Source organism: Fonsecaea erecta, assembly GCF_001651985.1.
Source record: "Fonsecaea erecta strain CBS 125763 chromosome Unknown Scaff4, whole genome shotgun sequence".
NCBI classification, from domain to species: Eukaryota; Fungi; Ascomycota; class Eurotiomycetes; order Chaetothyriales; family Herpotrichiellaceae; genus Fonsecaea; species Fonsecaea erecta.
The window spans coordinates 2,887,872-2,913,449 of record NW_017387247.1 but is presented as its reverse complement, the minus strand read 5'-3'; the positions used below and the strand labels follow the sequence as shown (position 1 = coordinate 2,913,449).

Genomic DNA, 25,578 nt, shown 5'->3' with positions numbered 1-25,578 from the left:
ATCGGTATCAGAACTCGTCCGGAGTGAGGATGCATTAGAACCGAAAACTCAAGTTTTGCTCCTTTCGCCCTAGCTGGGCCTCAGAGCCTTTATCGATCACACTCTCCTAGGACCGGATATTTCATCTCCAGGAAAGTGTTGCTGAGACAGAAACATCTCAAGCTCCCTGCGGAAGTTGCGGGCTAGACCGTCTGGGATGCCTTGCTGTGTCGCTAGGATGTAAAGGTCAGACCTGATGTTCTCCATGGCCCTCAAATCCTCGAGAGTCCACATCTGAGCCAAAACGGTTTCGTACGCTCTTTCAACGAGCTGTCTCTGCATGGGAATCTTTGTCCTCCCAATCTTCCATTCGAAGAAGTGCTCCATGATAGTGTCTTCCTCTCCCGGCTCACCAAGCAAGCCAGGTGGTCTGACCGGGTGCGATGATGTGTGATGGACTGCTGGAGTTGAGGTCGGATAGACTTGTCTAGGATCCACCGTTTCCTGCAAAGCTAGGCCTTTCACTGGCCTTCTGCAAGGTGCGACTGGCTGCAAGTGAAGCTCATTTTGCAGTTGGCCAATGGTCACCTGGCTGGGCGGTGAACTATAGCTAGTAGGGTCCTCATGGTGGAAGTCATCAGGTTGTGTTGCGCCTGCCATGCGCATATGAGCAAGGCTCATATCAGACAGTAGCTCGATCTCAGCTGGAGTCACTGCACCGAGTTGTGATAGGCATGGAAAGAGCCGCGTTTGTGAAAACATCAAATTGTCAAAGCTCGGTCTGATACTGATAGAAGGGGGAATTGAGTTCTCGGTCGAGGGCAGAATGTTGAGTTTCAGAAATGCAGCCTCGAGTTTCGAAGGCAGGAAAGCCTCAGACGCTCCGTCAGCTCCAATTGAGTCCAAAATGTGCATACAGTCGTAATATTTTTCCAGTCTGCTTCTCTGTGATATCTGCATCTGCGGCATGACGTCTTGAAGATGCACCAGCATAATTGGGAGCAATAGAGTGACTCCCCTAGGTGCCATATGTGTGCCCATTTCGAGGTTCTTGATGGATATAGCGACATGCGCAACTTCATCTGCAGCGTCACGTAGCTTAGTCTGCGATAGCTGATGGTATGATGCTGGTAGCGTTCCAGCCGTTTCAGAGACCTGGGGCCTGTGGAGCGCGATCATTGCCGACAGGAAGAGAAGTTTCAGATGTGCTCGGTGCATGGCAATGATATTGGACGTCTTCATGAATGCACAATCCGTAGGGTCGCGGAGGTCGAATTTGCCGGCGTTAGAGAGACCACGATACCATTGTTGTAGTTGACGGTCGAGCTCCAGGATCTCAAAAGCGTTGGCGGTCGAATGCCTTGGGACAAGTATCGTCATCATTCGGCGGTCTGATTCGTAGCGAAGACTCGAATATCGCGCTTGCAGGATCTCGTTTATGCAGACACAAAGTTTTGCTTTTTCGATGCAGAGAGTTGCTAGACGAATCTTACTCCTCTGACCATCAACGAAATTCCACTCTTTGAGCAAATGGGACACCCCAGGAGAGAAGTCCTGTGTCTCGAAATCATCCAATTCAAGCATAGGTAGATGTCGATGCCGCGCCCCAAGTTGTGGTGGAGTCCATGTCATGAGCGCAACAAACTGGTCGCGCATGAAACAACACCACCATAGTCTCTTGAGCATTCGATGTTGCTTGGTGCCACAAGTTTCGAGATGGAGATCCAAACCTAGATCCTGGGCAAGGGTAACAGCGGCTCGAATCCAAAACTTTCGCTCTTTGTGTGTTTCGCGGGCATCGTACCAGTATGTCAACAATAGGAAGGCTTGTACAAGCGAAACTCGATCCATTTCACAGTCCAAGTCATAGAGCAACTTTGATGCTTAGCGGTGGCACATGGATGGGGATAGTGTACTTACCCGTGTTCTTTCGAAGAATGCGCGTCTAGCGAGCTTTCTTGTCTTAAACCCCAGATCTCTCAAGACCCGCATGTCAACATGTGCAGCCCCAGAGCACATGACAGCATAGAAGAGTAATAAACTGATCTTGGCCTCCGAGTCACCTTCGAGCATTGGAGCCAAGAAGGTTTCCACATCAAGTAGAGGTAACAGGGGGTAGCTGAACAGAAAATAACTGCGCAACAGTTCATTCCTACAGTTGACATTTGGTACGTCGAAGACTCCTTTATGGTGCAAATAAGCCGTATCTTCAAAGCTGAGGTCGGCGGCCAGAGGGCTGATGAAGTTCGGTAGACTTATTTTTGGAGACGCTGTCGATGCAGGCACAGGGTTATCACAGATCATCGGATCTGGACCACTCTCTTGATGGACGGACAGGCGACTGGGAGAGCTGGATTTCGTCCGGCGTCGCTTTTCTGACCGCTCAGGCTTACTCTTGCCGGGGACGCATTCAATCGCATCAAGACGACAATTGGTGCAGGTGGAACCACGTATCCTCCTATCACATCGGATTTTCCTACTCTGGCAATGTCTGCATGCTTGAGTTGTCCGCTTGAATGCCGGTGCCGGTGGCTGGAATCGGGATTGACAGGGGAGCATTTGGGCGACTGCTTAGCTCGTCGGAGGAGAGAGGTAGAAAGACGGTATACCCAACCTCGGAATCAAGTCATGCTCGGTAGAAATAGCAGGTGCACCTATTGGGATAATGCAGGCGCGTCAGGAATTGATGCTGATGTGATGGCCATTAAACATCCACAGTATGAAACGAGGTTCAGAGCTGCATTGATAGTAAAAAAAAGGCTCCACAATATTTGCCCCGCAATTGTCACGACATCGACTTCCAATAATTAGGATGCTACAAGTAGGTCGGTCGACTGGTAATAGCAGCGACGTCGGCGTAAGGTCTCTTGGAGGACTCCGCACGAGACTGAACTAGGCCCGATTCGGAAGGATATCTTCGCTACTCACCGCGGAGGCCTCGGCGTAGTTGCTTCAGCCTTGTATGGAGTAATCTGGATCCCCACACTTTCCTCGGTGAAGCATTCAATGGGCTCTGTGAGGGCAAAATGCTCTCCGCATTAGCACTAGTTCTCTCTTTGTTATTCGGGCAATCTTTGCCGCACAGCCGAAATACTTGCTGCACTTGCTGCCGCGGCTCTGGGAAGGCCGTAGGTTCCTTTTCGAGCAGAAATGTTCCATGAGCAGACTTTTTACCAGTGCATCAGCTTATGTTGATTTGAGAATCATCTCCGACTTACGTCTGGATACTTAGACTGGCTGATGACTCGTCCTTCCGTGTTTGATCCTCACAAACACCTTTCCCAGAGACATACACGATGCCGTATCTGGCGCAGGAACATGTTCCAATTCCGGGAACAGATTTGCTGACATGGATGTTTGACCACCATCTTCCATACGATGAAGACAAGCCGGTATGATTGAATGCTGCTAGCTCTGTTGTTGAAAGTGGGATATCAGTCAATGTACTCACAGTTTATCACAGATATACATTGATGCATCGAACCCTTCGCGGTCAATATCCCGCCGACAGGCTCGCAAGATGGTCCGCGAGCTTGCAGCCGGACTTCGTGGTGCCGGCTTGAAGAAAGGGGATTGTGTGTGTGTCATGGCTTTCAGTGATGTACGTTTTTTATCTTTGGCCCGTCCTTTGGTCGTCAAACTCTTTTGCAACACTGAAGCTTTCCGGCATCTCCTGAGCTGTCGTTGGTAACAACTACTAAAAAAGATTGCAGATCTATTATTCCATGGTTTTCCTTGGGATAATCGCCGCGGGTGGCATCTTCTCTGGAGTCAACCCTTCGTATACCGTCTTCGAACTGTCCCACGCCATCCGTACAGCAGACGTCACGCATCTGATCGTCGAACCCGAGTTTCTTCCCAAAGCATTGCGTGCGGCGAGAGAATGCTCACTTCCTGAATCAAATGTTTTCGCTTTCGATGTTTTGAATCAGGCCATTCCACAACATCTAGGAGTTCAAAGTTGGACCGTGCTGCTGCAGAGCGGGGAGGAAGACTGGGATCGGTTTGACGATGAAAGGCGAAGCAAGGAGACTATAGTTGCTCGGCTGTTCAGCAGCGGGACGACGGGTATGCCAAAGGCATTGGGTATTTCAGTCTGGAATCTGGTGAGCTGTCGATTTACTCCTGCGAGAAAAGCCGTTCATGCTAATTAGGACTCAGGTTGCCCAACACGTCGTGGTAATGGAAGTTCGACCTCGGCCTTACGAGGTTGGTACGTGCCTTCGTCTCAAATTGGCGACGCTGACCATGCTCAGGTCCGCCGCCTTATCTCTAATCCGCTTTTCCATGTGTCACAAGTGCCGCGGGTCCACACGAGCGCGATCAAAGCCGGAATACCAACACACATTATGCGCCGCTTCGAGCTCGAGAACTGGCTTTCTAACCTGTCCAGGTACAACATCACCGAAGTGAACATCGTCCCTATGATGGTTATAAGCCTTCTGGCATCCGGCCATCTCGACTCTGGAAAATACTCGTTGAAGTCACTCCGAAATGCTTGGTCGGGTTCCGCACCTTTGGACTACAGCCTTCAGGTTCGCTTCAAGAAGTACTTGCGGCCCGATACCCCCTTCAATCAAGGGTGGGGTATGAGCGAGACCACCTGCCTGGCGACGTGGTTCTACTATCCCGAGCAGGATTATACGGGAAGCGTTGGGAGACTGTTACCCAATTGCGACGCGAAGGTTGTCGACGAAGACGGAAATGATGTGACTGAAGTCAAGGGACCGGATGGATCGAATGCCAGAGGTGAACTGTGCATCCGAGGTCCTATCATTGTACAGGGATATTACAAGAACGAAGAAGCAAACAAACGAGACTGGGATAAAGAGGGCTACTTCCACACAGGAGACATTGCCTACTGTGACTGGGAGACAAAGAAGTGGTACATTGTTGATCGCAAGAAGGTGTGTGTCCCTATCCGTGATTGCATCCTCTTAGGCCTTGACGACACGATTTAGTCAAAGAAGTGGCTAATCTCTCTCGGTGGCAGGAACTTATCAAAGTCCGTGGGTTTCAGGTTGCCCCCGCCGAACTCGAGGCTGTACTCCTCCTGCACCCTAACATTGTGGATTGTGCCGTCATTGGGGTACAAGCGGCGATCGACGAGTCCGAGCTCCCGCGAGCATACGTCGTGGTACGACCGGGCACGACCGTCACTGAGGCCGAAATTCGAGAGTTCACCAAGGACAAGTTAGCACGGTACAAGCAGTTCGACGGCGGCATCAGATTTATAGACCAGGTCCCCAGGAATGCGAACGGCAAGATCCAGAAATTCGAGTTGAGGGAGTTGGTCAAGAGGGAGATGGGTGCCAGACTATGATAAAGGTGGATGGCTGTTTATCACTCTGTCTCGTCGAGTCTAGACTACAATAGAAAGATTAGAAGAATACGAAGAACACCTTTCTGACTGATACCTTATTTTCTGATATGTATGAACTAACGGATTTCGTGAAGCTCATAGACGCTCCTGCAGAAAGTACCAACCAGCGTCCGGGCGTCCACTTGGCAATATCCTCAACCTAATACACGTATCTGAACTGCTTGTTCTTCCTATCAGTCAAATCGTCGTTATAGGCATGTTCATAAGCTTCTGTCATTCCACTCTCGTCGCGCTTTGAGTTTTCAAATTTGCAGACAAATCGGTAGATGATGGCTAAAACCACAGCTGCGGCCAGACCAGCGACGGTGACCGCAAACGCCGGAGCGTAGACAGGGGCATCTTTCGTCTTGAAGAGCAGTGGCCCGGTAAAGTTGCCGAGACACCAGGCAATGAACAATCCAGAAGCTGTAACACTGCGCTTTGTGTAGCCGGCCGTGTTGGCGATCTGCAAGCCCATGAGGATAGCGTAACCGCCACCGAATGCAGGGAGTATTTCGATGGCGAACAGGAGACCCCCTTTAGCGGAGCGGGGTAACTGCCACAGAAGCAAGCAGCTCAACATGGTTGTGCAAACACAGATGACGAACAGGTAGATCCGAATTCCTTTGAAGCGGTAGGCCAGATAACAGACAAGCAGTTCGATTGTCCCGGATACGAATCCAGCAGGAACAACCAGCAGGAGGGAATTGAGTGTGGAGTAGCCAAAGCTATGGACGATAATGGGTGCCATCGTCGAATTCGCTCCATTTGCAAAGAACATCAGGAAGGTGGTGAAGAAGAGCAAGAGAAATCTGACATCTGTCAAAGCGTCGAAGACCTGAGACGGCTTGAAGTGTATGTTTCGAACACCGGCATTGTTGACTCTCAGTCGCGCAACAGCAATGTACCGCTCGCGATCTGTAAAATGTTTGGCGCGAATGGGATCCGGTGGCAGAAAGTATTCCACAAAGATCGAGAGGAGTGTCGTGACTCCACCGGCGAATAGATACATATACTGCCAGGAGTGCAAAGAGCCTCCAGTAATATGTCCGAGGCCGTAGTTGATAAGTGGCGAAACGATGGAAATATAACCTGGGCGGATTTGAAAATCAGCTGGGACTGCCTTTGATGCCCCTTCGGTGGATAAAACGAACCAGTACAACTGTACCATGCTCCCATTCTCAAAGCTTGTTCGTCCTTCTTGTACCAGCCTCCAACGACGAGCATGAAAATTGGCGAGATGCCGGCCTCGATCACTCCCAGGAAAAATCTCTGTGTATAGAAGCTACCATATGTTTTGCAAGCTGCACTGCACATGACGGTGACCCCCCAGATAAATGTGATGCCTGCAGCGACTCGCTCAATGGGCCAGCGTTGGGCCATCATAATGGCAGGATATGCGCCCACGATGAAGCCGAGATAGAAGATGGAAGAGGAGAAAACAAAGCGGTTGCCCACGTTAAGGTCGAGGTCCTTTTCGAGTCCGAACAAGGCCTAGTATGATAGCATTCAGTAAGTGACAGAATTTTGAAGTTGTAAATAGCTCACTGCTTGTGCCTATGGTGAATATCAGCTTAGTGTCATTGCAGCTAGGGCACTGAGTTCTGTGTCTCACCAGCATTGCTTTGTCATAGAATTGAATTCCGTATACTAGGCAAAGGACTGGTAACAACCGCCGATCGATCTTCCGGACGAGCTTTTTCTCTTCTTGGGCAGTCCAATAGTCATCTCCGCCGACAGCAGCGATGACTTTCAATGCTTCATCTCCATGAACGGTGTCAATAACTGAGGGTTTTTGGTACTGGCCGGTGGCTGCTTCCATTGAAATGGGGGCTGCATTCGACTCATCCACATGCAGGACGTTCGTTTTATCGGCCATGATTCAATATTGTGGAACGTAAGTCCGTTCGAACACAGATATGCTCAAGTGAAGACGTGCATATATGGGGAACAAGAGAGAGTCGACCGAGATGAACTATATATTTCCTGCCCCGGACGCTCGTTGAATGCCTTGTGCCATGAGGAGCCGAGGACTTGAAGTCTCCAGCCCACCGGAAGTGGATTCCCACTTGATGTCTTTCCCCGATGAGGAATTCTCAGCGGTCAATTGTGTTATTTTATGGAGAGAGGCTATGGGAAGGGCATGGCTCATCTTGTGAGGGTTGTACTGATTGGGCGGGCAAAAGGTATGGCGCGATCGCAGGAGACCGAGGGCTCCTCGGACATCTAATGACCGCTTTCCGGTGGTCAGACACAGGTATTTGTAAAGAACTAGCGACCGTCATTGGGCGGAAGTCAGCCGCTTTCTGATCCCCACTTTATGACGGCTTGCTAACTGAATAGGGAAAAGCGTGATATAAAGACAATGAGGTCATGAAAGTTTCACGACGAGCTGCCTGAGCAATCTTGACCGCCTGGGGGCTTGGAACTTCGACAGGATGAAATCCACGGCATTGACCATGGTACATATCCAACTGAGCATGCCAGGGGACACAATCTCCAGGGCGGCGTCTGGCTGTCCCTGACCCTTTCTCGCAACATCAAGAAAGATGTCCGTCTAGCCGCCCTTCTGTCCAGACGGCTCAATCCTGGTACCCCTCTTTCTCACCCGGGAACAAAGCCAAAGCATACAAACAATTTGATTCCATATTAATAGCAACAGACGACCCGAGCCGCAGAACCTTGATCTTTATCTTAAGCTAAATGAGCTACAGAGGAACAATGGAGAACACTGAACAGGCCACCAGCCCCGAGGGCGCGTCGAGGGTCCCAACACGGGACACATCTCGGGTCCTCTCCAGAGACTATGCTGAGCAGAACCTGTCGAGATCGCCATCCCAGAATCAATCTCGTGCCAGATACACCGAATTCAATTTTGGCCCAGCAAGTCTCCGTCATCGAATCAGCAGCTTAGGAACGAGTCCGAATCCAAGTCCAGGCCCAGCACGAACTTGGGGAAGAGATTATGCCGAGTCTAGCAGAAGATCGGTTGCCATTGCTGCGCCTTCGGCACGAGGCGATGCCACTGATACTGCCTCCCGCAAATTCTCTTTGGCAGGTCCAGCACCCTTGGATACTTTGGCCGCCAATCAGCCATACGTTGATCCGGGATACACACAACTGAACCCCGCTTATGATCAGCCAGTGAACGTGAGACCCGTATGGGGCCTGGCCAAGCCCTTGCCTCGTGTGCTGAGACCTGGCATGGTTCCAGCGAAGGACGAGCTTGAGAAGGAAGTCCAAGAAGAAGAAAGAGAGGACCAGCAGCCAGTGACGGCAGATATCGAAGCTGGCAGAATTGAACCCTCTCTCAGGCTGGACAAGGTATCGTCCCAATTAGACACTATCAGACGCGAGCGAGAAATATCTCTATACCGATCCTATCAGAACCAGTACCAAGAATCGCCAGCGTTTTCGCCCTTTGCGGCAGGTCGAAGAGCTTCAGAGGTGCCAACCGAAACACCATACACTCGGATTCGACCAGAAGATACGATTGAGGAAGAAGCCGGCTCCGAGCCCCATCAGGCGGAGGAACTCGAGCCGCCAGAACTGTCACTACCCGAAGCAGTTGCAAGCGTGAAGCAGGCAAGGGAGGAAGAGGAATTGAAAGAAGTGCCCTATCAAGATGCGGTTCCTTTGACAGCTTACCAGGCCGAGGATGAGGAGATCCACAACCTGCATACATATTGGTCGATTATCCGGCTACGCTTTCGAGAGCCATTGGCCGAGCTCCTAGCGGTATGTCACCCTCCCGTTCCGTTGCGCTGCGCTCCTGTCCTTGTTGAAGGCTCCTTCCTTGGGACTGCTGAGATAAGAAAGTCAATGCCTCATGCTGATGATGGATTTCACCTCATAGATCATGGTTCAGTACACGCTCGGATTCAGCGCTAACCTGTCAATGACTGTCTCGCGTGGCGCAGCTGGTGCCAACGATACAGGAGCCTGGGCATGGGGCCTTGCGACCATGATCGCCATCTACATTGCCGGCGGGATATCCGGCGCTCACTTGAACCCCGCTATATCACTAATGCTCTACATTTATCGGGGTTTTCCGTTGCAAAAAATGCCCATGTATATCGCGGCACAGATGCTCGGTGCTTTCCTTGCAGCTTTGATTGCTTTCAGCATCTTCCGGCCAGGACTCAACGCTCTAGAACTATATTTGGCGCAAGAACCAGAACGCCTCTTGGTGGAACAGAAATCAATTGGAGGCTTTGCCTCAGCTTCAGCTTTACCGCAGGCTTCTGCGATATCAACCGTGGTCTTGTCCAACTTCCTTACCTTCCCACGCGCACTCTGGGTCGACTACGGTGCAGCATTCCTTGCCGAACTCATGGGTACAGCCATTTTGACTATTTCGGTGCTCGCATTGGGCGATGACACCAATGCTCCTCCTGGGGCTGGAATGAACGCCTTCATAGTCGGCCTGCTGATTACAGTCCTCGGTATGGCGTAAGTACTAAGTCTTTTCTTTTTCTCTTCACACCCTTTTCATTGGCTTTTGGTCCGACGACGTCTTCCCATTTACCAAGAATCCTCCAGCCAAGTGAAAATTAAGATAGAGCAGGTGTTGTTTCAAGGGAGGCACGTGAGAGCTGTGGCTGACTTGCTCACGCACTTCCTTTCACAGATTCGGTTATATCACTGGCCTAGCTATGAACCCGGCTCGCGACTTTGGTCCCCGCCTTGCCATGCTCACCCTCGGCTACGGAACTCCCAAAACCCTGTTCGCAGACGGATACTGGCTCAAGGTGGCTTGGTTAGGACCTATTTCTGGAGCAATTTTAGGGGGGTTTCTTTACGACGCGGCGATCTTTGTGGGCGGTGAGAGCCCTGTGAACTATCCTACAAGACGGATTCGACGGGCTGCCCGCAAGTGGAGGAAGCGATGGAAGGCGAGAATGAATTTCAGACGTGCAAAACGTGAGGCTTATATGCCAAGGGGTTAGAGCTTTGTGAACTGCAAATTGCGATTGGATACGGGCCATTCGTTGGCAGAGATATACGCTCAATCGCCTTGAGGTTACGTGTGAAGTTCTCGGCCGGGATGAAGATGTTTGGAGGCGTCGACGATTGTGGAATTGGGAGGGCTGTAGTGTTCGAAATCTGAACAGGGGGTTATCTGCCCAAATCTGCTTTGGGCATGAAATTTGGTTGAGATACATCTCTTCATTCGCTATTGCCAATTTCGACCTCTCACGATACCTTGAGCTCCCTTCTTAATCGGAGATTTGGACGATAGGCGGGCATCAACAAGCAAGGAAGAACCTGGCGTTTCCATGCTCCTATGATCTGCAGTAACAGGAGCATATCACGTGATGAGACTCGATAGCCGAGTCTTGGCATGTCTCAGCTCCGACCGCCGAATATCAGACGGGGAGTTCCTTCCAGGCCACAGGATAAGACACTCTTCTATGGTTTCCATCAACTTCGGCTTACACTGGGCTTCGCTTGATATTTACTCCGACACATCGTCACTCGAATCATTGCTGCCAGAGCCTGGTTTCTGAAGAGTCAGTTCCATCGACCTCTCATGTTCCGGGTGTGCAGATCCGACTTCAACCGCCAATGTTCTCGTCCGCCTTCAAATCCTTTACCTCTAATATAACGTCCAACTATGAAGTGTCCAAACAGCCATCCGCGACCGTAGGTGTCTGGACCGTTTTTGATGCGAAGAAGAAGAACGGTGGCACCCAGGCCTCGGTATTCATCTTTGACAGGAAATCGCTCGATGTCACCAGCAGTGGGTTTGGAGCACGGGCTACGAGTACCACGTCGATACGTAAAATTCAAGATGAAGTTGTCGAACGTTTAAAAAAGGAGGCTAGCAGTCTGGCTCGCCTCCGCCATCCGTCGATCCTGCAACTGGTCGAGCCCGTCGAAGAAACTCGCAATGGAGGATTGATGTTTGCAACAGAGCCTGTTTTGTGCTCCTTATCCGCTGCTCTGGCAAAGAAGGACCGGAATGGCAATGGAAGTGGCAAGAGTATCTCACGGTCTCCGTCGAATGATCGAGCCACTTCTCGGGCTCAGCAAGACGTCGAAATCGACGAGTTGGAAATTCAGAAGGGGCTGTTGCAGGTCGCGAAAGGGCTGGAGTTCCTACACGATTCTGCTAAGCTCGTCCACGGGAATCTAACCCCGGATGCCATCATTATCAATGCCAAGTCAGACTGGAAGATCTCTGGCCTCGGTTTTGCTGGGCCGCCCGACGGAGCAGAAGGCCATCAGACTGTTCCTCAAATTTCACTCTCTGAAGTACTCCACTACGACTCTCGAATTCCTCGGACGGTTCAATTGGACCTCGACTATACTTCTCCCGATTTTGTGCTCGACTCGAACATCAACTTCTCGGCCGATATCTTCTCCCTAGGCCTGGTTGTCCTTGCATGCTACAGACAGCCTCATAAGTCGCCGGTTGAAACCCATGGCAACCAGTCAACATATAAAAGAATCTTCAGCAGCGCGTCTACTGTCCCAACAGGCGCCAATAACTATCTTTGCGACGACGCCTTGCCACGGGAGTTGAATGTCACGTTGCCAAGAATGTTGACCAGGAGACCTGCACAGCGAATGACCGCCAGTGAGTTTCAGCAATCGCAATATTTTGACAATATTTTGGTGAACACTATGAGGTTTTTGGACGCTTTCCCCGCGAAGACACCTGCTGAGAAATCACAATTCATGAAAGGCCTCGGTCGAGTCCTTCCTCAATTTCCGCCTTCCGTCCTGGGAAAAAAGATCCTCAGTGTTCTTCTAGACGAGATGAAGGATCGGGAACTGTTGCCGCTCATTATGCAAAATATCTTTCTGATTGTCAAAGTCGTCCCGTTCAGCAAAGAGCTCGTCTCGGAGAATGTCCTGCCACGAATGCGAGAGATTTTCTTGTCCAAATCGAAGTCTGAAGAACGGGATAGTGGGAAAGAGGCTGCTTTACTTGCAGTTCTCAACAATATTCAACTCATTGCTGACAATTGCTCTGCGAAGAAATTCAAAGATGATGTCTTGCCCATTGTTCATGTGGCCATGGAGTCCTCTACCCATTCCATTACCGATGCTGCTTTACAGACATTACCGGTCGTGCTCCCTTTGATCGACTTCTCAACGGTCAAACACGACCTCTTCCCTGTTGTGGCTAACGTTTTCAGCAAGACCAACAGCTTGACAATCAAGATTCGCGGTCTTGAAGCACTTGGGGTGCTTTGCGGCGTCTCACCCAACCAGACGGAGAACAATATCGACGATTTTTCCGGGAAGGGTCATCAAGAAAAGCAGGACAAAAATGTTTCCAGCTTGGACAAGTTTACCATGCAGGAGAAGATCGTCCCTCTCTTGAAAGCTATCAAAACAAAAGAGCCAGCAGTCATGATGGCGGCTCTCAGGGTGTTCCGACAAATCGGTGCCGTTGGAGACACTGACTTCTTGGCCATTGAGGTGATGCCAATTCTTTGGAATTTTGCCCTGGGCCCTTTGCTTGACCTTTCCCAGTTCAGAGCGTTTATGGACGTCATCAAGTCTCTCTCGAGTAAAATTGAGCGCGAACAGATTCGCAAATTACAGGAGCTCTCTTCGAGTCGGGCTGCAGAATCGAGGGCCGCATCCTCTTCACACCAACAGATCGGCAACGGCGTCCATCAAGCTAATCAGGTCGCGAGCACAGAAGACGACTTTGAGAAGCTCGTTCTCGGAGACAAGAATGCTGATAAGCCCGATGTCTTCGCGGGTGCCCTTTCCGATGGCCAAAAATTGACCCCAAATCCGCCTTCCTTCTCGTGGGCTCCAATAGCCGCCACGGCGAGCACCAATACACTGACACACCAAATGTCTCCTTCATTGCCCGTTCTTCAACCGCAGCCTTTATCTCGCTCGATCACCCCGGACGTCACGGCCTCGGCGTTCCCAAGTCTTCAACCCACCCAACCATCATCGACGTCCATTTGGGGGACATCTTCACCTCCGCCTGTGCCCTTGCAGAGTCAGCGTCAGGTGCCGCAACCGTCGAGTTATCTCTCTAATCCTACAACCAGCATGTCTCCGCCGACGACATCATCAAATGCGACGTGGCAACTCCCACCGCCTCCGGGAGCACAAGGGCCTTCTAATCCGGGATTTGCGCCCATGATAGCTCCGCCTCCTGCAGGCAACAGTCAGGGGCTTGCTTGGCCACAGCCGAATTACAATAATTTCGGACTGTCCTCACAGCCGGGACCTAGGTTTGGTGCGTCGATGAACGTGTTGCAGCCGCAGAGAGCTCAGCAGCAAACGCCTCAACAGCAGAAAACAGGACTAGACAAGTACGAATCTTTACTCTGAGATCAACCTCGCAAAATAGCCGAGAAGCTGTAGCTCGGTGCCATTGTTGGCTAGATGCAGACGGCCCCTATACGATCGACACGCACGGAGTTGGAAGGAAGATGCCACCATTGGTAAAAACTTTGGGCTTTCATGGGAGGACCTGTTTGATTTCGGAATTGGCCAGATCAACTCGTGCAAATTTGGGGCATAATTAACCAGCATTTCTGGCATTTTGCAACATGCTGACACAGGCCATTTCTAGCAGCCGCGCGAGGAATTGGGATTGTTAAATACTTTTGGTGGACATTGAGGATAGATCGGCGAGTTATTCCTGGCACAAAAGACCGTTGTCACCATGGCCAAACCCCTTTCTGAAACCACTCGGGCCGGAGAGGGGCTGGATCAGGGCTGTCTGCTTCGCAGAATTGATGGTCCGTGCTTGTGCTCGTGTCTAAACTATCTGATGGATCCCCATCTGGTCTCTCGATCTATACACTCCCATGAAGGTCAAGCATTCTCATCAAGAGTGTTTTCTTGTGGTAAGAAAAACCACGATGAAGGCCTCTCCTTGCTGATGCCATTGTTTCCGTAGAGATTGTTAAATTACATTGGCCCCCGTGTCTAGGATAGACATGGAAACTGGGCCGATCTTCGTCACAAAGGTCTTTTGATGCTGGCTTTCGAATGTTTCCTCATGATCATCTGGGAATCGCTGAAAAGTGAGCTATGTACAATGTTAGCATAAGCTGAATGTGTTGATTTGGCACACACCTTTTGAATGAGCGATGTCTTGCCGACTTCGAAGCCACCAAGCACGACCACACTTGGCTGTGGGACGCATGGAATGAGGCGAAATAGCGGTGAAGGAGAAGGATGTAAGTCAGATGCGAGGTGCAAGACAATCCGGCTGCACATTCCGACTTATATGCATAGACATGGCCTAAGGTGTATACGTTCCATAACACACTGGTGGGGTGGAAAGCAATGTTGAACGAACAATTCATTGCTGGCCATTTTGGGCCCGCAGGCTGCGACTTGTGGTGGTGATCCGGTCCTACAATTGATCTCGACACAACAAAGCCGGCTTCAATCCACTCGGTCAAACCCAGACGTCGAGTCGGTATCGTCGTGGGGCTCAATGTCCTGAACCATGTCCAAAATTTCTGACAATTCACGACTGGTGCGGACTGCGTGCTTGATCCAGCACTTTCGATGATTGCACCGAGCCAGACACCCTCCGTGGGAGGTAGGCTGTCTCTCTTGGGCAAGGCAGTGGTGGCTGGCCCCAGTGGTTGATTTTCAAAGAGATCGAAGGTACATCTCACGCCGGTGCTAACTTCATACATGAGAGCACCAAATTGGCCGATATCAGTTTGCATCGAGTACCCGTTGTCATCAACCGTCTCCATGTCGCAATCGAGGGGCAGAAGAGAGGACTCCGTGAAATCAGAGAATTTTACCGACATGTCCTTCGCCACAAGAATGTTCCGGGGGCTGAGGTCTGCCTCTATGACCCGACGATCATGTATGGCAGCGAGTGTGTGAGCTAGGTGACGAAGCCAGGAAAGTCGCATAGGGAGGGGAACATTGTGCTCGGCAAGGTAGTCGCGAAGATTTCCATTTTCCATCCAGGCCATCTTGATGCCATCGCCGGAAAGATCGATACAGGAAATGACGCCCTCGCAATTGTCCAAGCGGCGGTAGACCTCCTTTTCCCACTCGATAACCTTTCTGTCATCGTCGTCGTCGTCGTTCGCACCACCGAAAACTGATTTTGGGAGCTTGATGGCGGTGTCGTTGTACAAGATGACGACTCCCGTGCTCCCGTCTCCAAGAACACGACAGATAGTTCCTCGGAATTCTAGAGTCATCAGAATGCATTTCGAAAGCCACGTACAAAGTCCCGTGTTGCACCTTATGCGTAAGGAGAATGGACAAACCCAGAACAGGTGTTCAAAATAAGGGAGGATATCCTAAGTGCCTGGGTGGTCATAACTCGCCAAGCCTTCTCCTATTATGGTCCGACGTGAATTCGAGTTGCAGCGGTCTGAATATTAATAGCGTTATTCCTCGCCCTCCTGAGAACCTCCTTTGGGGCCTGCTTCTTCTAGTCTCTATGCTTCGGACCATTCCTTTTGCGCCTAGTCGAGCTTGCTTCAGAAGTCTCCACGGGATTGTCACGGGGTGAGCCTCGACTCTGGGCGGTCGAGCACAAGTCGATTCGATCTGCTTCAGGGTCATGTGTGCTGCACGCCCCAACTCCGCCGGTGCAGTCTGGGAATCGAGCAGGAATTTTGCGCCCTTGGAAGCACATTACGCGTCTGGCGCTCCGCTGAGCTCTCTTGTTATTATTGTCAACATAAACTTACTAAATGCAATTTTTTGATCAAGTTTTGTTGTGCCTTGCCGGCTTTCAAGAGGCAAACTGTCGAGCAGTCTCTCTGTCAAGTTTGTGGTGTCTGGTTTGAGTGTTGTTCGTTCTTTGTATCTCAGGCTGGATACAGGGCATGCCAGGAGTGCACATCTCTCACAAGGGATGCGTCACCGCGTCCTGTAGAAATTCGTGGCCCGAGATCATTGGTCAGGTCCACTGTAGTAAGTCCGACCTTGCTTGGTTTGCGAACTTTCGTCTAGTGCCCATTGTACATCCCATAGTCAGTGTGATCAGTGAGACTGAATGAGGCGCAAGGACAAAGTAATAAGCAATTTAACCTCTTGTCAGCGACAAGGTAGATAAAGAGACAGACAACACGGGTAAAGCCACATACTCTATCACCTTCAACCGCTCTTGGCACCACAGCATGATCTACCGCTCGGCCTGCATATGAGATGTTCATGCTACAATGGGTATGATCATGTCTCCCAAGTGGCAGTACACATGAGGTCAAAATATATCAGCAGCTGTCACTAAGGATGGTATCGAGGGTTGATTGCGTCCAAAATGTTGGTCCAGGGCTCGCTGGAGACAAATCTCAAGCATTTATGAGCAGTGTGCAGTCCTTCTGGACTTGATGTTGCACACCAACCAATCGAACGCACTTCCGATGAGGTGTAGGTGCAATGCTTTCATCTTTTTCCGAAAAGTGCCATGCGGTCAAAATGCTCTCAGTATCGGCGAACCGACTTGGGGAGGCGGAACTAGAGATACTCCCACCGTCGTCAGGAAGGAGGAATTCGATTTCTGGCGCCGCCGGTCTGGAGTAGGATAGTGCGAGACACTCTTGCAAGTTGTGTCGTAAGAAGAACGATCCGCATCCTCCAAAAACATGTTCGGGGCATCCCTTGTGGGAGGGATGTTGAACTCACATACCAGGTTCGATCGTTTCACGCTGGAAAAGGAGGAGTCTTTCTGTGGACACGGCATCCTGGTGGCGGCGATCCTGCTATCTCTGCCTCCCTGTTCAGGGCGAGGAGCCAGATCATCGCGAGCAAGGGAGATGAATGGAGAATTGACTCCTCAAAGCGCGTATACGCAGATGGGCGCGAAGGTAAGCAGAGTTGCGAAGCGAAGCGATTCGGCAGGGCGCTCACTAGCAGCTTCTAATTCGAGCGGCCGTATCAACCCATTGCCTTTTGGCACCGTATTGGGCTTTCTCGATTGGACAATGACAGTTATGCAGTCGTGTGGCTGTTCCCTGTGAGGAGGGGTGCATATAACGTTGTTTGGAACGGGCATAAAGACGGTGGACCGCAGGATAGTCGTTACTCCTCACCACACCGTGTCTTGAAGGAGGGGTGCTGGAGTGGATTTGGGGCCAGCTATCACAGACACATCATTGACCTTACCACGTTGTCCCCGGTAGGTATAGAGAAAGAGAAGCCCGGGGGAAATTGAAGGACTCCGGGCGCAACGTGAGGCCGACGCCGGTTATTGGCGGAAAGTCGCTGCCAAGCCCCGAGCTCCGATGTCGCGGCCAGAATTTCGAGATTGGCCCTAAAACGATACAGAAAGACATCCTACTAATAACTTACTGTTCTCAATCCAGCTGACTATCAACGCCCTTCGACGACATCTCCTGACTCAATCTCGGCCTTCGCAGCTGGCAACGTCCTTCCCCCAAGGCCAGCTTCACCGCTATATCTGGCCACCCTCCTCGTCCCCCCGCCCTTCTTTGGTGCTGTCGATGACCCCCGAGCAATAACAGAGACACCATGTCACTCCCTCGGCTACTCCGCACCCCCTGCGCACGCGCTCTCACCTCGTCCACATTCAAGTCGGATTCAATACGGCTACTGCCCTCGTATAGACTGTTTTCCACATCCTCGACGCGCCACAAGTCGCTGGTCACCGATGATGATATCTACTCCAAGCTGCCGGGAATCGACCCGTCAAAGTTAGAGGTCACTAAGACCATCACCCCCAAAGAGCTGGTACCGAATAAAGACCTTGTGTTTGGGAGGACTTTTACCGGTATGTCTCTGGTCTCGAGCATTATTACGGGGTTCTTATTGATCGTGTTCAGATCATATGCTCTCTATCGAATGGACTGCCTCGCAGGGCTGGCTGCCCCCTCGGATAACCCCCTACCAAAACCTCTCACTAGACCCCGCGACCTGCGTGTTCCATTACGCCTTTGAATGCTTCGAGGGCATGAAAGCATACAAGTGCCTCAAGGATAACTCGCTGCGGCTGTTTAGGCCGGAAAAGAACATGCAGCGTATGAATAAGTCGGCCGCCCGCATCGCGCTCCCCACCTTTGAGGGCGACAAGCTTGTAGACCTGATCGGGAAGCTATGCAAGCTGGACGAACGCTTCATCCCCGGCGAGAAGGGATACTCACTGTACATCCGACCGACACTGATTGGGACACAAAGGACGCTGGGCGTAGGACCACCGGGATCGGCGCTGCTCTACGTTATTGCCTCTCCGGTCGGACCATACTATCCCACTGGTTTCAAGGCTATTTCGCTCGAGGCCACCGACTATGCGGTGCGCTCGTGGCCCGGCGGCGTGGGCGACAAGAAACTGGGCGCCAACTATGCGCCCTGCATCGTCCCGCAACTGAAGGCGGCGAAGAAGGGCCTGCACCAGAACCTCTGGCTGTTCGGACCTGAGGAATACATCACCGAGGTCGGCACGATGAACCTCTTCGTGTGCATCAAGAACAAGGAGACGGGACAGAAGGAACTGCTGACGGCGCCGCTCGACGGGACCATCTTGGAAGGCGTGACGCGCGACTCGGTGCTGGCCCTGGCCCGCGAGCGGCTGGAGCCCGAGGGGTGGAACGTCGCCGAGCGGTACGTCAAGATGCAGGACCTGGCCGACGCCGACAGCGAGGGCCGGTTGATTGAGGTGTTTGGCGCGGGCACCGCCGCCATCGTGGCTCCCGTGCGCAACATCGTATGGAAGGACCGCGTGCTGCACTGCGGCCTGAAGCCGAACGAGGAGGCGGGCGAGGTGGCCAGCAGAATGAAGGGCTGGATCGAGGGCATCCAGTACGGCGACGAGGAGCATCCGTGGAGCTATAAGATTCCTGCCTAGGTGGGGAGAGAGAGAGAGAGAGCGAGCCAACCGCTGAGCTGCTCCTGTATATAACAGAGAGAGAACGGGAGAGAGGAATAGCGACCAGAGAAGAAAAAAGAGATCGATTTTACCACCCTCCATCTTTGTTTTAATATCTTTCTATTCTTTCCGGTTCTCTACTGGTTCCCCTCCCCGCCAAATCATTCCCATTCTTTCTTCCTCCCACAGCCTCCAAGGTTCTATAGAAAAAGAGCACGAGCGGACGAGCGAACGAACGTTGACGTCTATTTCTATTTCCCTGCGGCGTGAGGCGTCGGTGTACAGTAAGTATCTACATCCCACATCCCACACCCTACATCATCACTATATACTACATACTACATACTACAATTTCTTCATGTAACCCACCCACCCCTGCACTCTGGTGTTCTCGTCCCAGCACCTCCTCCTGGATAGGGAGGGAGGGTCCCTTCCCAGAAAGCCCTGGAAGAGGAAGAGGAAGAAGAAAGACCTTGCATAAACTCCCCACCGGCAGTGTATATGTAGAGACCAGACCTACGTACAAGTTGGGGATGTGATTTATGGATCTCTAGTTTCACTCGCTGTGACCTCGGCTTGGATCGATATTGCAATCCATATGATATATGTATGCTCTGTAGAGGAGGATGCTGGATTGAATGATGGTTTCTCGTGCATTTCGTAGGCTGGTAGGCAGGTAGGTAGGCACCTAAAGTGGTTGATGCTGCCGTGGTACTTCCGGGGAGAACAGAACGCTGGGCACCGTTCCTTGTATCCATCTCCCTTCTACCCTATCCTCTCCTGTCTTCTCCTGTCCTGTCGACCTTTTGATGCAGGGATTGTGTGTTGTATGCTCTTCTCACATACATGCAATCCTTTCGGGATGACACTGGGAAAGACTGCAAATTTGTGGAGGTGGGTGGACACTTGAGTTTGAATAGAAACATGGAACATGGATGGATGTAGTACATAGGCATATATACAGCGACGAGAGGTATAGAGAGATAGACCAGGTCCATCCAACTCAACTCTTTGATGCCCCATATATATATTGCATAAGATCCTTGGAGCTTTTCTGTATCTCTCAAAAGATGGTGGAAACGCACTAAACCCGCCAATATCGTCAGGTACAGACAACCTTATCTGAGATATTAGATCGGTTGGTCAGCTATACATAGGAGAAGGAAGGGCAGACAAAACATATCGCCTAGCATTCAATTGTCGTCTCATGAACTCAGCAGATCTCGTACGCTCATACCCTTGCCTCGATCTTTACTGTCGTCTCTCACTCCGGCCACCGCCGGAGCAGGCACGCTGCCTGGGGCGTCCGCCGCTCGACCGCCGCCGCCTCTCCACTCGTTGGTCAACATCATCAAAGCGGCACTGGCCGTGGCCTCGGCGGTTCCCGAAGCATCACTCATGCCGCCCGGTGACTTGCTCCCGCCCTCGCGTTCGCGTTGCACTCCAGCACTGTAATGTGGCGGCAGCTGCAAGGACGCTACCGCGGGGTGAGGCAGGGGGAGGTTCATGGCGGCTTTCGGCGAAGGCAGCGGTTGCATGTTCGGGCTCGGGTTGGACACCGACCCGGAAGAGCTGCCTGAGGGATTGACAGATGTCCATGATGACGCGGGCGTGTTCAACACCCCACTCCCAGACTTCCCGACGCTGCTGGTGGTTTGCGTGCGTGCGAGATCGGGTGAGAAATGGATCGAGTTGAATGCTGGTGAGAGCAGTGTGGGGGTCGGGGTCGCGGAGGAGACCACACCTCCCGAGTGCGCTGGGATCGAAGGGGAGGCCGTGAAGGACTGGACGCCGGCAGGCAAGAAAGGCTTCTTCCTCAAGCCGCCAGTTTCGTCTACTGCTCCTTGCGATTGGCTGTGAATGTGAGGAGACGGATACGCTGAAGAACCGCTCAACGATGCGACCGAGGATTTGCGCGAATCTCGCAATGCCCATTCGCTTCCGGCCACAGCGCTGGGTTGATGGCTCCGTACCCTTGTCGGAGGAGCCGCGGGAGCAGGCACGTCGTCGACAGCCTCATCCTGTTCCTCATCCTCGTCTTCGTCGTCTTCGTCGTCGTCCATATCCTCATCTTCCTCTCGCGGATTGTCCGTCTGCATCCTCGAACTGATGAAAGTCCTCATTTTGCCTCCCAGCTTTGCATTTTCCTCCTTAAGCTGCGCCACGCATCCTTCCAGATACCGCACGTATTCAATCCCCGCTTGCAGGATGGCGAGTTTGTGCATCTCCACCCCTTCACATGCGGGTATCATGTCCTTCAAGACCCCAAACTCTTCATTCATTTTACTCCGCCGGCGACGCTCGATGATGCTATGAGCGGTTTTACGGGCGATCTTCCTGCCCGCAGCGCTGGTGGCGGAGGGTTGCTTTCGCTTCGAACCCGTGGCGGTGGCATTGGACGATCCACCTCCGGACAAGGGTGCGGATGCTTTATTGGAGGGAGCGGACGCCGTCGAGGTTGTGGTCGAGGCGGGAGGTACGTAGCTGGCGTCGCTGGCCGGGGAAGAGTTGTTTGTGGCCTGAGATTTGGGTTTCATCTGGATGATCTTACGGGCTCGACTAGGTGGAGGAGGAAGAGCGTAGGAATTGCCCACGCCGCCGCCGGTAGTCGCAGATTGGACGGCCGATTTGACCACTCCGGAAGAAGTTCGTTTGTGTCGCGGGCTCGTAGTAAGCGGTTTGTCCTGGGGAGAGATGGGAGGGGTGCTTTGTGAGAGCGCCGTAGTGTTTGCGGTGTCTCGTGCGTGCGACGACTTCCCACTTTGGTGGTTTTGGGATTGTACATCGGCTGACCTCATTGCTGGCGGCGGTAGGGTAAAAATCGATTCCATATCTGAGGCCTGAAACGCCTTCGAGTGTTCCAGCGCTCTCAGGTCAGATGAGCCGGTTGGAGTGGGCGGCGGCTTCGGCCGTGGCATAGTTGAGAAATGAAGCCAGAGTCGAATCTGAGGCGTCAGTCAGAAACGAACGGAAAAGAGTCCGACAGATCAGGGTTAAGGCAAGGCCAGTATTCAGGTCGTATAGGATGTGAACGAAGTGATCCAGGGCTTCTCAGACTGAGGCACGCGAGGTATCTGGGTTCGGGGGAGAAGGTCGAAACGTTTCACCGCAGAACTGAGATGGCTATCATTCTGCCAGGAGAGAAGTACCACGACAGAACACAACGCATGATGAAGGAAGCGAGGGAGAAATGGGGAAGGTAAAAGGCAACGACGAGGGCACTGGTGAGAACGCGGCGTAAGGGGGGAGGGAGATGGGCGGATAAGGAATACCACAAGCTTCTGAGAAAAATGAGGACGAGTGTTTTGCAATATGCATTTCGGAAACGTCGAGATGGACGGATGTGAGCACGTGTATCAACTACAGTGAGCACACGACACCCATGGACGACCCTCGTGTGGTGGCCGTGATAGGTGATAGGAGCAGAACAAACCAGCCTAGTGGTGCTCTCGATGCCCTCGTGCGCGATGGGCGGAAAGGTCAGTGGCTGCTCAGGGATCTCACTCTCAGTGAGGGAGGGGAGAGCAAGGAATGGGACCCCAGTCTGGTGGGAGGGGATCATTATGAGATTTCGCCATGGAGGACAATCTGAGGGAAGCGTGAGGAAAAGACAATGTTGGTGAGAGCAACTTGCGACCGGAAAAACCAACACTGCACGTTCTAGGAGAAACCAATGTGATTGGATCGTGGCCACAGATTTACACCATTGAAAACTTCGTCCCCGCTTTATTAATTGGGAGCAAATGCATGTGATTGTGTGGTTTATGCAGTACAAGCAGAATGCAAATATGAGCATGAATCAAGTAGTTTTTGGGGTATCATGTTTTGACACTTTTGGAATACAAGTAGTATGCACCGACTGTATCAATATACACACGGTCATTGCTATAGCCACCGCCCTCGTCGTCAATGGTCGTCCAACACTCTTCATGCCATGGACTTTTTGGCCCCGTTGCTACCGCCATGCGACGATTCCGGTCGCTTAAAATGCACCTTCAATGGTTCCCAGGAATGGGCATTATATGTCTAATGTCAATGTCAGCAATGGCTCTGATGGTGGATGCTGTGGCATCATGCCCCAAGAAACTCACCTCTTGCACTTTCTGGCATGTCTTCAACCCCCACTCGGTGACGCCAACCATCAAACAACTCTCAAACATGAACGCCATGCTACCCTCGCCCACTTTCTGCGGCGGCAAATCCATCGTCGACGCCTTCTCAAATGTCTGCATGTCTGGTCCATGCCCGCTCATGGTGTTGTGTAAGCTCGCTCCCGCGGGCTGGAATCCGCCCTTGCCAGCCCCCTTGGCATCATAGTTACCCATAATCAACCCCATGAACTCGGACATGGTGTTGCGATGGTACCAGGGAGGCCGGAAGGTGTTTTCGGCCACCAGCCATCGAGGGGGAAAGATGACAAAGTCCACCACGGCCGTTCCAGCTCCATGAGGGTGTGACGGGGCAGACAGGACGGTGAAAATCGAAGGGTCAGGATGATCGTACGAGATGCTGCCCACGGGGTTGAACCGGCCCAAGTCATACTTGTAGGGATAGTAGGTACCATGCCAACCCACAATGTCAAATGGGGTGTGAGATTGTTTGGCCGAGAAGAGGTTGCCCCCGAATTTGCCGTACAGTGTCCACTCGGTGTTCTCGTAGTCCTCGATGAAATCAGCCACCGGTGTCTGGAAGTCGCGCGCATTGGCCAGGCCATTGGAACCAATGGGGCCCAACTCGGGCAATTTGAAGTGGCCTTGGTACAGTTCACAGATGTACCCCCGCGCGGGCTCGTTGTTATGCAATGTAACGTGGTATCGAATTCCCCGCGGAATGACGCAGATTTCATTCGGCCGCACCAGCATCTTGCCAAATTCGGTTCGGATGTCGAGCGTCCCATGTTGTGGAACAATCAAGAAATCTCCGTCGGCGCTGTAGAAGGCCGTCTTCTCTGGCATGCTGCTGCCGCAGGCATAGATGTAGATCCCCAAGCCTTGTTTCATAGTGGGATCGCCTGCACCAGCCACCAGGTGCAGTGAATGGATCCACGACACTTCGTTGTCGAAATCGAAGGGGTCCCACCGCAGTTGATTGGGAATCGCGTTGAAATGAGTGCCGAAACTGGGAGTGGGGGAGATCAGAGACTGCGACGAGGAAGCCGGTACCGGCTGGAAGTTCTGATGGCTCGCAGATGGAAGTATTCTATACAGCCATGTCTGCTGGTTTTCGTCTCGAGGTGCAGTGAACGCCGTGCCCGACAACTTCTCATTGTACAGGCCGTACGGGCATTTTTGAGGAGAGTTCGCCGCCAGAGGCAGCGTACCTGGAATGGCTTCACTCCTGCAGAGAACAGTGTCAGTCAGCGGTAGACAAAAGAAGTCACCAGTGCTGGGGTCCGTACTCTTTGTACCCCCCGAACCCATTCAGATATTCGTACGTGTCGGTCACAGCGAATTGGGTTACAGGCATCGTCGATGGCTTGTTCGTCGGTGAAAGTGTTCACGTTGCGGACTAGAAAGAAGAACAGACCAAGGTCAGTGGCAACTCCAACTCGTGCGTCAAGGTGGAAGAAAGGTGGAGGGAATTATAAGAGCGAGGCTGACAGGGAGAGGGGAGGCGAGCACGGAATGGACTTACTGGTGAGGGGCGTCTTGTACTTGATGTTGATGTCCTTGTTTTCTCGGTGCCGCTCAATGGCTTCTTGCAAACGTTTGAGGCCCTGCATGAAGGGCAAGATTGTTGTATGATGACCTGTGACAAGAGATGGGTAGGCTGGTCAGAGGGAGGAGAGTGCGGAATGGTCTGGTGAAGAAGTGAGGGACTGATTCCGTGGGGAGGAATATGAATGAAATGCAAACGGCGCAAGAGTCAACTTGCAGCCTGAGAGGATGGGGATGCGAAGCGCAGAAGTGGATACAACCCCAAAACAATAGTGCAGGTGCGCTAAGGACCAGTGGGGCCCGGCTTCGCGAACATGCGAGGGATGGGAATGGGGGGTGGTGAGAAAACAGGGCCATTATTATGAACAGGGGAGAGACACCGCGACCTCGGGCTTGAGCTCAGATGCGAGGTTGTGCTTGTTGTGCGAGCCTGGTTGGACGGGCGTCCCCGCAGGGCAGCACACCAGCTCCTCTCAGCTCTCCAAGTCATCCATTTCCATGATGCGCACAACCCGTCAAACACGAGCACGAGAGAGAATTTGCACTGCAAGAGTCCAAGATTAGGTTAGAGGGCACCCGAGGGCGAAGGGGCACGGACAACAAGTGGGATGGCAGCCCGAGATAGGAATGGGAGCTGGCACGGCGGCTGTGAATGGATGAGATCAAGCCACTGGGCCCCTCCGACTGGACATGGATGGCGGAATGAGGCGTAGGTTTTTCTTTTGGGCTTGGGGCTCGGGCTGGAGAGGGGTGCCCTGGACAGTGCGGGATGCCTGCGTCGC

At 52.2% G+C, this 25,578-nt stretch overlaps 9 protein-coding genes across 9 annotated transcripts; 4 read left to right on the top strand and 5 right to left on the bottom strand.

The window, feature by feature from the left end:
• Positions 1-96: 96 nt before the first annotated feature.
• On the bottom strand, positions 97-2,283 carry AYL99_05806 (hypothetical protein; the record flags this gene model as incomplete). The annotated part of the gene is made up of 2 exons (XM_018837318.1): positions 97-1,854; positions 1,900-2,283. The coding sequence occupies 2 exons, from the start codon at positions 2,281-2,283 to the stop codon at positions 97-99; spliced, it is 2,142 nt and encodes a 713-aa protein (XP_018694171.1).
• A 992-nt stretch (positions 2,284-3,275) lies between these two features.
• Positions 3,276-5,302, top strand: AYL99_05805 (hypothetical protein; the record flags this gene model as incomplete). Its single annotated transcript, XM_018837317.1, has 6 exons — positions 3,276-3,371; positions 3,443-3,580; positions 3,693-4,085; positions 4,141-4,188; positions 4,236-4,886; positions 4,973-5,302. The coding sequence occupies 6 exons, from the start codon at positions 3,276-3,278 to the stop codon at positions 5,300-5,302; spliced, it is 1,656 nt and encodes a 551-aa protein (XP_018694170.1).
• A 199-nt stretch (positions 5,303-5,501) lies between these two features.
• On the bottom strand, positions 5,502-7,220 carry AYL99_05804 (hypothetical protein; the record flags this gene model as incomplete). Its single annotated transcript, XM_018837316.1, has 4 exons — positions 5,502-6,433; positions 6,496-6,835; positions 6,890-6,898; positions 6,957-7,220. 4 exons carry the CDS (start codon positions 7,218-7,220, stop codon positions 5,502-5,504), a joined length of 1,545 nt encoding a protein of 514 aa, XP_018694169.1.
• Positions 7,221-8,062: 842 nt separating this feature from the next.
• AYL99_05803 (hypothetical protein) lies at positions 8,063-10,290 on the top strand (the record flags this gene model as incomplete). Its single annotated transcript, XM_018837315.1, has 3 exons — positions 8,063-9,079; positions 9,198-9,793; positions 9,972-10,290. The coding sequence occupies 3 exons, from the start codon at positions 8,063-8,065 to the stop codon at positions 10,288-10,290; spliced, it is 1,932 nt and encodes a 643-aa protein (XP_018694168.1).
• Positions 10,291-10,909: 619 nt separating this feature from the next.
• Positions 10,910-13,654, top strand: AYL99_05802 (hypothetical protein; the record flags this gene model as incomplete). The annotated part of the gene is made up of 1 exon (XM_018837314.1): positions 10,910-13,654. One exon carries the CDS (start codon positions 10,910-10,912, stop codon positions 13,652-13,654), a length of 2,745 nt encoding a protein of 914 aa, XP_018694167.1.
• Positions 13,655-14,234: 580 nt separating this feature from the next.
• On the bottom strand, positions 14,235-15,507 carry AYL99_05801 (hypothetical protein; the record flags this gene model as incomplete). The annotated part of the gene is made up of 2 exons (XM_018837313.1): positions 14,235-14,360; positions 14,695-15,507. 2 exons carry the CDS (start codon positions 15,505-15,507, stop codon positions 14,235-14,237), a joined length of 939 nt encoding a protein of 312 aa, XP_018694166.1.
• Positions 15,508-17,788: 2,281 nt separating this feature from the next.
• On the top strand, positions 17,789-19,118 carry AYL99_05800 (branched-chain amino acid aminotransferase; the record flags this gene model as incomplete). The annotated part of the gene is made up of 2 exons (XM_018837312.1): positions 17,789-18,047; positions 18,100-19,118. The coding sequence occupies 2 exons, from the start codon at positions 17,789-17,791 to the stop codon at positions 19,116-19,118; spliced, it is 1,278 nt and encodes a 425-aa protein (XP_018694165.1).
• Positions 19,119-20,344: 1,226 nt separating this feature from the next.
• On the bottom strand, positions 20,345-22,057 carry AYL99_05799 (hypothetical protein; the record flags this gene model as incomplete). The annotated part of the gene is made up of 1 exon (XM_018837311.1): positions 20,345-22,057. The coding sequence occupies one exon, from the start codon at positions 22,055-22,057 to the stop codon at positions 20,345-20,347; it is 1,713 nt and encodes a 570-aa protein (XP_018694164.1).
• A 1,009-nt stretch (positions 22,058-23,066) lies between these two features.
• Positions 23,067-24,605, bottom strand: AYL99_05798 (homogentisate 1,2-dioxygenase; the record flags this gene model as incomplete). Its single annotated transcript, XM_018837310.1, has 3 exons — positions 23,067-23,165; positions 23,231-24,476; positions 24,538-24,605. The coding sequence occupies 3 exons, from the start codon at positions 24,603-24,605 to the stop codon at positions 23,067-23,069; spliced, it is 1,413 nt and encodes a 470-aa protein (XP_018694163.1).
• Between the last annotated feature and the right edge of the window lie 973 nt (positions 24,606-25,578).